The sequence below is a fragment of the Engraulis encrasicolus genome, chromosome 3 (genome assembly GCF_034702125.1).
Source record: "Engraulis encrasicolus isolate BLACKSEA-1 chromosome 3, IST_EnEncr_1.0, whole genome shotgun sequence".
NCBI classification, from domain to species: Eukaryota; Metazoa; Chordata; class Actinopteri; order Clupeiformes; family Engraulidae; genus Engraulis; species Engraulis encrasicolus.
Genome location: NC_085859.1, coordinates 33,291,877 through 33,306,876, shown reverse-complemented (window position 1 = coordinate 33,306,876; position 15,000 = coordinate 33,291,877). Strand labels below are relative to the sequence as shown.

At 42.3% G+C, this 15,000-nt stretch overlaps 1 protein-coding gene across 3 annotated transcripts in view; it reads left to right on the top strand.

Moving 5' to 3' along the window:
• npr3 (natriuretic peptide receptor 3) overlaps positions 1-10,279 on the top strand; it is a 30,490-nt gene extending 20,211 nt beyond the window's left edge. Inside the window, exons 4-8 of one of the 3 annotated variants that reach the window (XM_063195240.1) lie at positions 2,083-2,218; positions 4,116-4,210; positions 4,654-4,789; positions 4,952-5,039; positions 6,296-10,279. In XM_063195240.1, coding sequence (XP_063051310.1) covers positions 2,083-2,218; positions 4,116-4,210; positions 4,654-4,789; positions 4,952-5,039; positions 6,296-6,407 — 567 coding nt within the window. In that variant the 3' untranslated portion in view covers positions 6,408-10,279. Of the gene's footprint in view, positions 1-2,082; positions 2,219-4,115; positions 4,211-4,653; positions 4,790-4,951; positions 5,044-6,295 lie in introns of those variants that run through there. The other 2 variants (XM_063195241.1, XM_063195242.1) reach the window with 2 other exon arrangements.
• The last annotated feature ends 4,721 nt before the right edge of the window (positions 10,280-15,000 follow it).

Genomic DNA, 15,000 nt, shown 5'->3' with positions numbered 1-15,000 from the left:
GCGTAAATTCTCCGTTCCCATCCGAGGTCTCGTTCCAAGGGCTTACATCACCCGCCTCTAATTCCACATTCCCTTTGTCATGACACATGGAGGGAAGCAGCAGCGGCGCACCGTGTGTGGTCCTCACGGCTGGGCTGGCCTCTCCTCCCTGACACTACGTTACACAGACTACACTATTCTCCACACTACAGTCGCTCGGGGGTGGCTACCAGCGTCGGCTGCCTCCCTCCACACATGACGCATCTCCCCATGAGGTATATACACCCCCCCACCCCCCGCCGTCTTGGTCCGACCAGCACAGAGGATTCCCAGCCTCTCCAGCCGTGACCAGAATAAAAGCCATTTCCTTTTCCATGTTGGCAAGCTTTTGTGTCCTCCATGAGTAGTAGAGAAGCGGGCTTGGAGGTTGAGGGTGGAGGGTGAGTGGGTGAGTGGGTGAGTGAGCGGGTGGGACGGGAGGCTGTCTCTGAGAGAGGATTTGTAACCTTGACTGCCTCCATTCTCCATGCAGACAGTTAATGTCCCCAAGAACAAACAACACCCAGGAACACTGAAGGCAACGGAGCGTCCAAAGTAATGGCTCCCCTGCTGGCCCTGTTAGACTTTCACGTGGCGTTGTCATGTGAAACGGTGCCAGCAGGTTCATCATGTGACACATACCGCTGGTAGTGTCGTTGTAAGGGACACGGCCGCTAACGCTAACAGCTTGGCTTTGGCTGAGCTTAGGACACCCACCCAACCACTCACCCAATGCATACAATGCAAATAGGACCCAATTGTCCCCCCCCACCTGGGTCCTGGACAACTAACCACTGTCGGCTTCCCTGGTACTGGTAGAGACATGTGCAATACTGTTGCTAGTGTCACAGACTCTCACCAAGTTTCTGACTATAGGGGGAATTAGTAAGTGTAGTATACCCATACCTGTCCGTCCGTCCCCCCTGGCTTTATAATGTCCTTGAAATGACCCAGACGTGGGATTGTAGGGAGCGCTTGTAAACCTTGCACAAGTCTGCTGCTCCATTGGACCAAAAATTTCCGGCGGTGTTGGTGTTGGCCCTGCCGGTCTTTGGGGTTAAACTTTTCCGTTTTAAAAATGCACTACATACTTGGAAGCAGGAACGTTCACTGGGGTAAGACTGGTGTTTGCCAAATCGCAAACTCTTTCTCTCTCTCTCTCTCTCTCTCTCTCTCTCTCTCTCTCTCTCTCTCTCTCTCTCTCTCTTCCTTTCTCTTTCTCTTTCGGTCTCTCTCTTTCTTGCTCTCTGTCTCGGTCTCTATGTCTATCTGTCTGTCTGTCTGTCTCTCTCTCTCTCTCTCTCTCTCTGTCCCTCAGTACTAAAAAACACCACACTGGGCTTGTATTATTATTGCAATACCCGGTGATTTCTGCGCACCCCATACCAGCGCAAGAAAAAAAAATGTACATAAACAGTCATATTACAACATCAGCTTTTCCTGCTGTTCCATTGCTAATAGGCTGTGGAAGGTGACTGTAAATATACAGAGATCTCCCCTGTCCAGTTACTGAATCCCCTAAGAAGCGCTCCCCCCAAAAGTGCTGGGGTTTTTACAATTATTTTACTTGGGCAAGCACACGGCAGACACTCTAAGACAGGAATGGCCCATTAATCCCTATCATAACATGTGCATTTACTAGCGTTAGCTTGTTCGTGCTCAGAGCACTGTGCTTTTATTCTTTCCCTTGTTTTTTTTTTGCCTTCCCTCTTTTTAATTGTTTTGTGTAGCCATGAAAGGGTGCGAGGCGGTGGTAACATTTAAATGAACTCCACTTGCAACATGCACAGCATGCTTGACCCCACCAGTCACACAGCTCCCATTGTGACACTGATACCATACTGAATTGCATGATGCAAATACATAGCAATGCAAAGAGGTAAAGGAACAGTTGACAGGTGTGTGTGTATGTCTGTGTGTGTGTGTGTGTGTGTGTGTGTGTGTGTGTGTGTGTGTGTGTGTGTGTGAGTGTGTGTGTGTGTGTGTGTGTGTGTGTGTGTGTATGGGGGGGCTTGTGAGTCAGTCATTGGATTTAACTTGACCTTTGACCCCCCCTCCTTGTAGGTCAACATGTTCATGGAGGGCTTCCACGACGCCTTGCTACTCTATGCCATCGCCCTGCACGAGGCTAAGAAGAACGGCTACAGCAAGAAAGACGGCCATGAGATAACTCGCCACATGTGGAACCGAACTTTCGAAGGTAGGCACTAGCAGCACTTTGTCCGACCGAGATGCTCATTATAACTAAATACTGTAATAGTGTAATAATAGAAATGTGGCCATTATTCATAGCATAATAATGTAACTGACTAGTTATCTTGACAAGCCAGCAGCCATCAAATTGTGTGGTCTGGCTGGCCGTACTGGATAGACTAGCCACGGTCCGTAATAAGTTCCTTGGCAGGGGTCGTAGGTAACAGTTGATCTGTGTCTGCGGCTGTGTCCTAAGTAAGCTGATGACTTGTCACTGGATGTTGACTCTGTCTCTATGTAATGGATTAGATTGCAGGCTCTCACAGAACAATATTTGTGGTCTGCTCTCTTCAACAAATTTAAGTTTGCATCTATTATTTATGCAAATGGAAATACAGTAAGTCTTGAAAAAAAGTCCTAAAGGCAATGGAAATAAGTGCAGAAGAGATATACTAGACTAGTCCAGAAGACACATATTAGACATGTGTCAGATGGTTGTTTTAAGTGGTTCAGTTCAGTTTCCTTGCATACACACACATACACTGGAGCGTATCCACTCTTTGTTAATAGGATGATAATGTATTCACTTAGCCGTAGACACAGACCCAAATTCACACACACACACACACACACACACACACACACACACACACACACACACACACACACACACACACACACACACACACACACACACACTGGTGCTTATTAGCCAGCGACTTTTGGGAAATCCTTATTGGGCTGGACAGTATACAGGACCAAGCCAGGAACAGAACCGAGCCTTTTGTCTTGCGGAGGAATCTGCTTTCCTTGTTACTTTGCTGCGACTCTGGAGCCTACAGCTGCTGCAGCACACTACACTCCAATCTCTCTCTCTCTCTCTCTCTCTCTCTCTCTCTCTCTCTCTCTCTCTCTCTCTCTCTCTCCACATGTCTAATCATATTTGTGTCTACCGAAGAAGTGGATTGTTTTACACTCGGTCAGAGTCCGCTGGAACATGATCTAAAGCTTTGGACTGACAAATTTGGCCGTAGGTTTAAGCATCTCCAAAAGCCTTCTCTGGAGAGCATCTGGCCAATTCATCTCATTACTTGGACCCCGATACTGCCCCGGCCGAAGCTGAAGCGCTCGCTCCGATCCTGGAATTCCTCCGGCCCCTTTTTTTTACAAAATCGCTAGCAAGAGCAATGGTCGTACAGCCACCTCTTGACTCTCACTATCACAGTTAATTACAGACAACCCCTGGGGCCATGTCGTGTTTCACTCGGTTGCCTAACGTTTCGGATGGCGATAAGTTCTCCGTATATCGGCTGTTAAATCCTTATTCAATAACAATGAGGCGAGATTCGAAAAACGCTTATTGCCTGACTGCATTTTCACCCCGAGTGTGTTTCCTTTTGCTGTCAGCTGTGAGATGTAAAGCCCTTTATCTTCCGTCGAGTTTTAACAAGCACCACCCCCCCTCCCTCTAATCACTTAGGGGTAGTACACACCCAGTGGAGTTCTTGAGTGTACTCATTTTTTAACTTCATTCATTAAACTTCTGTTAGAAAATGGATGTTCTCTGCTGTAAAGTCTGCTGGAAATGCTGGCTGGCTCGATCTGCCAGGGCCGAACGTGAAATAACAATGTTTTGTTCTGCCGGAATAGTCAGGAACAGGGTCATGTTTTCTCGTTAAAAGAAATAATATTTTAAAAATGTCAAGAATTCAGGAACACAGACGGAGGGATGAAATTACAATTTCTGGGAGACCCAGGCCAACACAAACGGCGGGAGGCGGATGAGATTTCCTGTTGTATTGGCTGTGCGGAATTTGTCGACTCTCGTTCGTGTTTTTCTTGGAATGTCCAGGTCTTTGTAGCTAATTAATTCTCTCTCCCTTTCCACATTCCTTTTTGCACAGGCATTGCTGGCCAGGTGTCCATAGATACCAACGGTGACAGAGAAGGAGACTTCTCAGTCATGTCCATGACGGATCGCGAAGCTGGAACCTATGAGGTAAGACAGCCAGCATGTGGAGATACACACATCAAGTGTCCACCATGGCCCTGCCGTGGCCAACCGGTAGGGCACTCGCCTGCTGTGCGGCTGACCCGGGTTCGATTCCTGGCCTGGGTCCTTTGCCAACCCCTCCCCGTCTCTCTCCCAATTCGCTTCCTGTCCACCTCTCACACTGGCCTATCAAATAAAGTCGAAAAAGACCACAAAAAAGTGTCCCCCATGCTGTGGCACAGTGTGCCATACCATAGATATATGGGTAACAGTACCCATGTGGTCCCAGGTTCGAAATTCAGCTACCCTATCGAAATGAAGGCCATAAAAAGCCCAAAGAACTATTTAAAAAAGAAGACATGTCTCTTTCAAAGACATTTCCAAGAGATAGATATACTTCAGACTATTGTTTTCCTACTTTTCACCTTGTCTCTCTCTCTCTCACACAGACCGTCATGAACTATTTTGGGGTCAACGGAACCTTCCAGGTGACGCCGGGCTTCAACAGCGGCAAGTTTCTCCTGCACGAGAAGCCCATCGCCAGGCCTCCCTCGGAACACGGAACGACGCCCGACATGTCATCATGTAATTTATCTCTGCTACTTACTTACATAATAATAAGCAGCTCCTCACATAACAACCACTGGCTAGCCCAAACCGCCCATCATGGGTGGTCCAGCCAATTAGACACAGGCAGGCCTGCGGATTGTATTTGCCTTACTAATAACTTTCATACTCTCCCCTAAGCAGGTGGACTAGGAGTATCGGCAGTGACTGGTATAATTGTCGGAGCGCTTCTGGGCGCTGCCTTACTCATGGCCTTCTACTTCTTTAGGTAAGCTGACCAGTACTGGACGTCTTTGCATCATCCACATATTGGCCTGAAAGGGCACTTCTTATTCTTTCCATTCTACTTCATGGTCCCTTCTACACTATAACAGTTAATGTCCATGTTATCTGAGGGAATGTAGTGTAGTTACCTATATAGTATGAACACTTTCTTTAAAGCCCATATCTATAGCGCATTATGAGCACATTTATAACAACTTTTAATATGCCCCATAATCATAGTGCATTATGACTACACTCATAACGCTTCATGATGAAGTATATCAACAGTCATAAATCTAGTCTAGAAATCTAGCTAATAATGCATTATAAATCTTAGGATGTTTTGAGTGCTTGTGAATGGTTATAAACTACAGGCAGTGAACGGGCTTATAATACATTATAACTGTCATAATACACTATGATTAATTATGATGTGCATTAAAGGTTGTTATAAATATGCTCATAATGCGCTATAGATATGGGCTTCATAGACAGTGTTACCAAAATTTGTATTATGACATTAATTCTGCTGCTGGATACCCTGTTTTGGACTCTAATGGACTCTACTCCAGTCTACTGTTAGCACGACTACTACTACTAGTACTAGTACTAGTACTACTACCACCACCACTACAACTGACTCACACTTACTGGAAATTAAAGCTGAATGAATGAATGAATGAATGAATGAATGAATGAATGAATGAATGAATGAATGAATGAATGAATGAATGAATGAATGAATGAATTTAGTCTATTAGATGTCAAAACATTGTATAGTAACAGTAACCATACATTGAATAGACAGGGATGTACACAAAAAAAGTCCAAAGACTTATTTCCATTGTGGTCCGGCCCTTGAATGCTGAATGTCAACTTGCACTTCATGACCCAGAGCTTCTAAACTGCCTGGTCATCATTCTGCTGTTGGACGACACTCTATTATCATCAGGGTTAACATTATAATGTCACTGGTCAGGTTGAGCAGAGCAGAGCAGTGCAAAGCAGGCGTGGAGTCGCAGGCCTTTTCTAACAGGTGGTCCCCCTAGCTGCGTAAATGTTTTGAAGAAATCAAATTAAACTCGGCGCTGGCCGTTTTCAAGCAAACAGCAGAATTGAGTTACGGCCATGCAAACAGAGGGGAAGAGGTTTTCATGTGTATGTATATATATATATATATATATATCTGGCCGGAAAAAAAGCTTGTGGCTGAGCTCACACATGATCTCTCTGTGTGCTTGTTTGTTGATCCCCCTGCAGGAAGAATTACAGGATAACTATCGAGCGGCGGACGAATCGCGAGGAGTGCAATGCCGGAAAACACCGGCAGCTCAGAGAGGATTCCATCAGGTCGAACTTCTCCACTGCGTAGGATGGCTTCTACACTCCTCCTCCTCCTCCTCCTCATTATCCTCCTCTTCCTTCCTTCCTTCCTCCCTTCTTTGAATCCCATCATCCCAACAGCCCCCTCCCCCATCACCCCATCTACCCCCAACACAGACACACACACACACACGCGCACACACACACACACACTTCATCACCTTGCCTACCGTCACCATGGCACTCATCTCTGACTCCAGGAAAGTGTGTCTTCAGAACATGACCAAAGACTCAGTGCGAAAGCTGTCGGAAAGGAGTCATGCTATTTAAAGACGTGCTTCAAGTGTTGTTGATATTATATCTCGTGTTTCTTTTTTGAGTGCTTGTGTGTGTGTGTGTGTGTGTGTGTGTGTGTGTGTGTGTGTGTGTGTGTGTGTGTGTGTGTGTGTGTGTGTGTGTGTGTGTGTGTGTGTGTGTGTGTGTGTGTGCTGTGTATGCTGTGTGTGTGCATTTTTGTTTGACTTTGGTAAACTCAGGAAAGTTGCCTCAACCACAGAGTGCCCTTTGATAGGTTTCTCATCTCTATGGAAAAGAAGCAGAGACAGTGAGTGGACACTTTGCCTTCCCTACATTGATGTGGATTGGATCTCAGGATTATCTGTGCCCCCCCTGAGACGGGTAGAAAGAAAGTGACAAAATGACATACTCACCTGTAAATGTCCTTGTTTTATACAGGAAATGGCTGTTGTGGGACTGTTTACCTAATGGAGCAAAGGTTTTACCTTCTGGAAGTTGAAAGTAAAACTATGCTGTCACAATTGATGTGGGAAGATGATCTAGATAAGATATCTGTAAGTAAGTTTATTGAAATTATTTTTTAGTGTCCTTTGTGTGCTTCAAGCTTCAGAAAGTGTCCCACTAGCCAATGGCTCAAAAGATGCTGTTACTGAACTACCACAGTCTCTTTAGAAGAGTATAGCAGGCCCCGCCGTGGCGGTAGGGCACTGGGTTACCTGTTTCGATTCCGGCCCGGGTCATTTGCCGATCCTTCCTCGTCTCTCCTCCACTGTCCTGTCAAAAATAAAGGCAAAAAAGCCCTGAAAAATATTCAAGAAGAATATAGCAAAGGACACACATGCTGTATATATAAGAAGACCGTCTCGCAACTGGATCCCATTACCGTGGCTGTCTATAAATGTACAGTTAGAAGCCCTTTTCTAATTCTCCCAATGCCTTTCCCTCATTTAATCATCAAAAGAGGGTTGCAAACACACATGAAAAGACAAGCATTTCATGATAGTAATCACTTCCATTGGAAATGAAGTCTCATTGGGTCTGAATGCATGGTAGCATTTTTCATTAATGGACGCTCGACTCGTATCCCTGTCAAGGCCTTGATTTACCCCTTTGTGTGCAAGAGCAGTATGGACTCGCAGGCGCACGTGTCACACGATGGGCAAAAGCTTCTGTGTGTTCGTTCGGAGAGGCTGTGGGCGTTTTCCAGAGCTTGTTAGTACCGTATGTATGTACAGGGCCGCTGACAGCCTTGACTGGGCCCCAGGGCGAAATCATCTGAGAGGCCCACCTCTCAATGCATACAGTGTCACGAGGTCCCAGTTCGGGGCCGCCCTTTACCTGAGCCCTGGACAACTGACCCATAGCCCCCCCCCCTGCCCTTCCCCTCTTGGCAGACCCGAGTATGGAGCGTGTATGTACATATTGCTGTCATCATGCATTGTATTTCAGTGTCAGTGTCACCACTTTTTTTCATTTTTTAAGCTCTGGGTTTCTTGGAAAAGGATGCCTAACTTCAAACAGTGCTCTAGGAATGTTTAAAACAACATGTATTTTTTCAGGACTGTACATCGACAAGGCAGTGGTCTGGGCTATGTTCAAAAATGTAAACAGAGCAAGTCAGTGCCATAGGCAGCACACCTACTGTCTTCGTGAATGTTCAGGAATAGAAAAGACAGACAAATGTACGGGGCAGTGTTTTTTAGAGGATTTTTTTTCAATGATAATAATAGATTAATAGAAATAAATTACATACTTTAAATAGATGAGATTGTTTCTCTCACTGACGTCTGCTATAGCCTTCACAGCTGTTTAGTTTTAATGTCTGAACATGATGTACGTAGCTATGATAAAGCCAGCAACTTCAAGAAGTTTAAGGCAACAGAAGAAGGCATGTCACACCTAATAGAAACTTGCACACATTTCCCCCTTACCTTTGCCACCACTTTTGTGAAAGTAGGCTAATCAACTGAAATGATAAAGCTAGTGTGCCATAATGACTGTATTGAAAGAGATATTTTTCATGTGCACAGAATGAAACAATATAAAGTACAGTGTGCCTTGGGAATACAGTACTTTTGATTTTTGACGAGGCCCAGCCAAGCATGAGAAACAAGACCAGTCATACTAGATCCTGTGGGGAGGCTCGGAAGAGAGTTGGTGTAAATTAAATGTGCTGTGTGTTTACTGCTAAGGGGTAAAAATTTTAAAGTGTGACATTTTTAGTAGTTCTTTTTCGGATTGTATGCTGCCCATTCACAAGTGTTATGCTTATGATCTATATTTATTTACCATCACCATCAATTTTTAAATACTGTATTCATTACGACTTGGAAATGTACACTTTTCATTCATGAAAAGGTGAATCATCTCCATGTCTGCCATTTTCAATGACCAGAAATAGACATCTATGGCTGCAAAACTTACTCTACTTTGGTCAGGCCAGTAAATATTAGCTCATTGCTTAATAATTATCCATGAAAAATCACATATAGGAATGGAAAGCGTACGTTTGGAAAATAAACAACTAAAATTGCATATTATACTTTTAAAAGAATATGGAGCTGTATTAATATTAATCTATTGTAAATAATTATGATCACATTGAATGTTGACAGTGCCATGTAATATTTCTCAGTCATTAAGTTGTCAAATGATCAAATCATATATGTACGGCCCCAATCATTATAATTGCTTTTACAGAGATAATTTATTTTTCACATTTTATTTCAGAAAATTGCATTACATGTGGCTATCACAGTCTGGTGGATTATATTTTGATTGTTTCTATTGGACACTGCCACCCTCCACATTTTAATGTAAATACTCATCCGCACCGATTGTAAGCTGAAGAATTTGCTCTTACATTGTTGCAGTATAATTGTAAATTTATTAATGTATGCTAATCTCACTAATAATGACTATTTTATGATTGATGGACAACTCTAGGATGTGGTAATAGCATTAAGAAGATCAATCAATCAAAGACAGTGTTTTATTTAAATTTCTGTATTTTCCCTCAATAGTGCTACAAAAAAGTGACTTTTTTTATAAATGAAATTTTTATTGCACATGTAAAATATTGAAAATAGAACTATGTAGACTCAAGGAGAACATCCAACAACAGCACCAGAGCAATTTCATACTGTATTTATATCCTGGATATTTGTCTACTCTACAGACACTTGCTGAATGTGTAACTCCACATTGACTTAACCCACATGGTTACCCAGAATTGCCAGATTAGAATGGAGAAAAACATGTACTGATGTAAGTAAATGTATCTGCTTATAATGTTATATAATTGTTGTTATTTATTGATACTTTTTTGTAGAAGTTATTTTTCCTAGTGTTGATTTTAAGGTTGATTTTTCTTCTGTGTGAAATACTGTACCCCCCCTTGACAAATCTAACTTTTTTTTTCATGAAAACACAATTCAGCTAATAATACATGTTTATGGCTTTGTACACATTTCAACATGAAATGTAACTTATTTAGATTTATCAAGACATATATTGACAAATAAAAAATAAAAAGAAAATACATTTTCCTGTGGTCTAGAGGGTCCCACTGTGGTCATTTTTGTCCTTAGTGTTTTTGTAATGTTTTTACGCCCCTACTTAATTATTTTATCATTATAAATCACAGCTGTGATATCATCAGGTTTTTTTTATTCTTTTCAGTGGTGATACTGTTAACCGTGCTACCTACAAGCAGCCAAGATACACAGACAGTCGCTCCACAGAAAAGTGTTCCTTAATCCAACTATCTTCACCTGTGAATTCAGGACTTTTTTATCATGCTTAAGTGAATGGAGAGCTTGCTGGTGAAAATGGGCACTGCCTTCTAGCTACAGGCTGCCAAGATACGCAGACAGTCTCTCCCTTAATCCAACTATCCTCACCTGTGAATTCATGAGGGGTTTTTTTTTCTAAAGAAAATGGGGAGTTTTGCTGTTGAAAACGGGCCGCCGCGGCCACTGCAGGAAATTCCTCATAGCCTTATAAGTTGCTGTGGGCAAATGACTGCAGACTGTAACGTTGCCATGTGAACACAGGTGATGGGGCCAACACAAATACTGAGTCAACCACGCTGTCCTTTACACACGAGGCTGCAGAAGCAAAATGTTCTCTTTTTTTCAAAAGATGTTTATCTGTGGCCATTCCAAATAAATAAATAAATAAATAATAAATAAACCAGCATATAAATAATTGGATGCGAGAGCGGATGGATGATTGGATGGATGCATGGATGGATGAGTGACCTGGGTCAATATTGATGTGTAGATTAGCTTTGCATTGACGATTCACATTCCAGGTCATTTCGCCTCCAGAGCCAAACATTTAATTTAAGATTGAAGCCAAGTTCAACCTGTTAATTACCAAATTTCTCTCTTTTCAATGGCACACTGTTTCCCAATCTCCCGAGTGATCTTTTTGTCACATGTACTAAATGGTCAATCTTAACTAGGGTAAGAGTAGGTTACTCAAATATTTAGAGCTCTTTAAAATTGACGTTTATGACTTGCCCTTGGGGTAACAATTATATACATAATTATTTGAAATACCACCGAGACAAAGGGTAGGGTACCACACACACACACTAGATGCCTTAAGTCAGGGGTGGAGATTGGAAACTATGTTTCGAGGGACATTTACGGCCCTTGAGGCTGTCTTATCTGTCCCCCAATATAATTTTAATGTTACGCAGTTCCACGTGAAATATGACATGATATGTAAAAAAATTTTAGAAATTAGTTACATTTGCAATACAATTATTGCAGGGGTCGGAAAAAGTTTTCATTCCAGAGCCGAATTTATATAAAGTCCTCCGAGGGCCGTTCTATGAACCCAAGCCAGGATATCCCCCTGCACGGCCTAAATTGAAATTGCCTACCTTTACAACAGACCCCACCTTGACTTCAGGTAGGTACCCTGAAAGTATAACTAAAGTTAAGTATATAGGCGCAAGTCAGTGCAAGGCTCTGTCGACAAACACAGAACTTCCACACCCTCACCAGAGCCGAGATAACATCAGCCTGACATGCTACGTTCGTTTGGTATACTCAAAAATGTGCATTCTTGTGAAATCACACTTTGTTCCTGTGAGGAGCAGAGAAACACTTTGGCATGTCCACAGTTGTGCTGACAATATTAGCTTGAGGGGATATTGGGGATGGGGTGCCGCAGGAGTGGACTGACACACTAAAAAGCAATTTAAGACATGATTGACGCACATGTCAGACTGCATTTGCCAAAGGCCAAGCTCTCAGACATAAACACAGGTTGGGTAAACTGTGCACAGTGAGGACTCTTAAGTCCTTTTTCTGAGTTGTCTGCAATGTTTTAGAGTTCCTTTGCTGTTTATTTGATGTTTGCGGCTATCTCTGTTATTTGGCTAATTTGGACTTTGTCTCAAACGGCTTCTATATCTGTCCATATCTTTTCTTACACTTTAAACATTTGTTTTCAAGAATGTGCAATCCGCCAAATATTAAGGGGTATTCACTGATATTCCATGACAATTGTTGTAGCAAAACATCGCTTCTGACATGTTTTATGTAACATTTTGTATACATTTTTTTTTTTTCATTCACAAAATGCCAGATCAAACATTACAGAAGACTTATTTCGCTTTCAAACTTGTTATGCACCCATAACTACTTGGTGAGATGCATACTTTTGAAAACACATATTTAGGGTGGTTTTAAGAACAGATATGGTCATGACCATAGACGGCCATTATAAAGTCAGTTGATCCAAATTATAATGATATAATAACGGAGACAGCAGCAAACATCACAAAAATGATGAGGGGAACTCTAAAGCATTAGCGACAACTCAGACAAGGGGCTTAATGTTCAAAATAGTGAACTTATCCTTTAATCATTTTACTCCACTACATTAGGCTATTACTACTAACTCTGTATTACACATTTATGCATACTCATTTTCTGTTACTGAGAAAGTGAGTTTAGTGAAGCGGTGAAATGAAATGACGTGAAATGACGTGAGATGACATGAAATGAAATCAAATAGAGTAAATGGTTCAGGGCAGGGCTAGTTAAGAGGAAATATACAAGTGGTGGAATTGGACTGACTCCAATTGCAACAGGCTAATTCACTGCAGGAAGAACATCCTTTATCAATTGACAATCTGATTACCACTTGGACTTTCCCCAAGCCATTCATTCACTCAAGTTTTCTTTTTCCCCCCTTCTTCCTCTGGCCTGGAGAAGTTTTGATAAACACTCTCAAAGCAGATAAGATGTATTTTGCCTCCTTTGCGTGTCTCTCTAAAATTGACAAATGACTGGGGAAACAAAGTCGAGGTTGAACACTACGTATTACGCACACGGCCCCCATCCCACCCCCACACCCATTTTTCACATTTATAAATGTTTGGCTTGATAAATTCAACATGCATTTGTTCTATTGTTTAAGCTGAGCATAGGGAGTGTGCAGCTTGGATGCAGTCCAGCTAAGACATTGTCATGTGTATGAAAGGACAGCACATGCTTAGTATTCTGTTATGCAATGACTATTCGGCTCCTCAGAAATGTCACTGTAGCCTCTTATTGCAGATGGGGTCGCCAACGGGCCTTTTCACTATTTGCTGAAAATATTCAACTACATCATTACAACATTGCTATGACAGAACCGAGAGCTTTAAGTAACAGATTGAGACATAGTCATTACAAGTTTGGTGACAGTAAGGTTATAACATACTGTAGGCTCTGCGCTAAGGGGTTAATAGTGTTGCTGATACCCAAAGATTACAAACATTGTTTGGATATATAGTAATATTGTGATGCTTCACAACACTGCACCTGCAAATGAAAGCAAATGCTTTGATTTAAGATGCACTGTGTAATATTTTAGAAGTTTATTTTCAGAATTCATGCTGCCCATTCACAAATGTTACCTTTTCCACAAATACCTCCCACCACCATCACATTCTAAGTATTAATTATGACTGGGAACATTTCATTTTTCACACATGAAAAGGGGGGATCTTCTCCATTTTTGGTTGTCAAATTGATTGAAAACATCTGGCAATATGCAACACAGTTTAAATGAGCCGTGTAGTTGCAATACCTACTCTGACCACCATCCTACACAAGTGCACCTTTAAAACTGGTGTATTGATATGTTGGTTTATCATTAACTTTGTTCAATCCCAGGCAGACAGTTCAAGTAGGAGGTCTCCAACATGCGGGTATTCCAGAGGGACAACTGGAAATTGTACAGCTGGTAATTGTGAAAAATTCTAATTTTTCGTTTGCTCCCTCAACTCCAAATTCTTCTGTCCGGGCTTCCCTCAGTACAACATACCACAAAGCCACATGAATGTAGTCGACTTTCCACCTGCAACAACCCACCAACCCCCCTCGTAATTAAAGACTTTATCATCCCCAGACACAATCGCTCAAGTCCAGTCAAAGCCCAATGGCTTAACATCTGAGAATGCACTCCGGCAATGAGCTCTGAAAGATTTCAAAGCCCATAAAATCACACTTGATTCACAGTCATCCCTTAAGTTGACATCTGGCAATGGAGACGCAAGTGGAAAAATTCCACGAATGCTTTTTAATCAAAAGCCTGTGCATGCTATGAGGTTCAACCTGTTCGGTGGGCACTGGCCATGCACAGCCCAAAAGGCCTGAGGGAGAAAAAAAGTCCTGGCCCAGTGGTGACCTGCAATATTTTAAGTCTTGGCCACAAACTCAACCATGTGGCTTTAACAGAGGACATTCCCCCTACCTTATTCTTTTAAAGACGGGTCTGCTACATTTACTTTTATAGCTTTAGAATCTGTTTGAAAGCCATTCAAATAGTAATGTAATGAATTTGATAGACCACTGAAGACTAAGCCTACCAACAAATGCACTGAACACATAGTGCAGGAGTTTGTACGATTTTTTTTCTCCTCCCGTTCTATTATTTTTATTCTGTAAGTCATAAAATTTGAGTGTATTCTGCTATTGCCTGGCATAAACGTAGCTATGAGTAATCGTTTCATAAACGGCCACATCTCAAATTTAATGAAACATGTTATATGCTTACTTATTGAGACATCTGTGAAGTCTCACTAGGGGTACCGGTGCTCACATCCACACGCAACACATAAAAACGTGTATAGTTTTGAGCACGCAGCAGGCAGGCACAGCGAAACGTTCCAACAACAATACCCTGTTGCTTCCTGTTTTGCAGGTCCTGTCCTGTGATGTGTTTGGGATCTTGTGATCTTTTTTAATTTCACTTGGAAATGGGACAACCAATTGTCCATATTTTATGGCTATTGGTGCAAACCATTTCTCATGTGTTATTGGGGCTCAACCCATGCT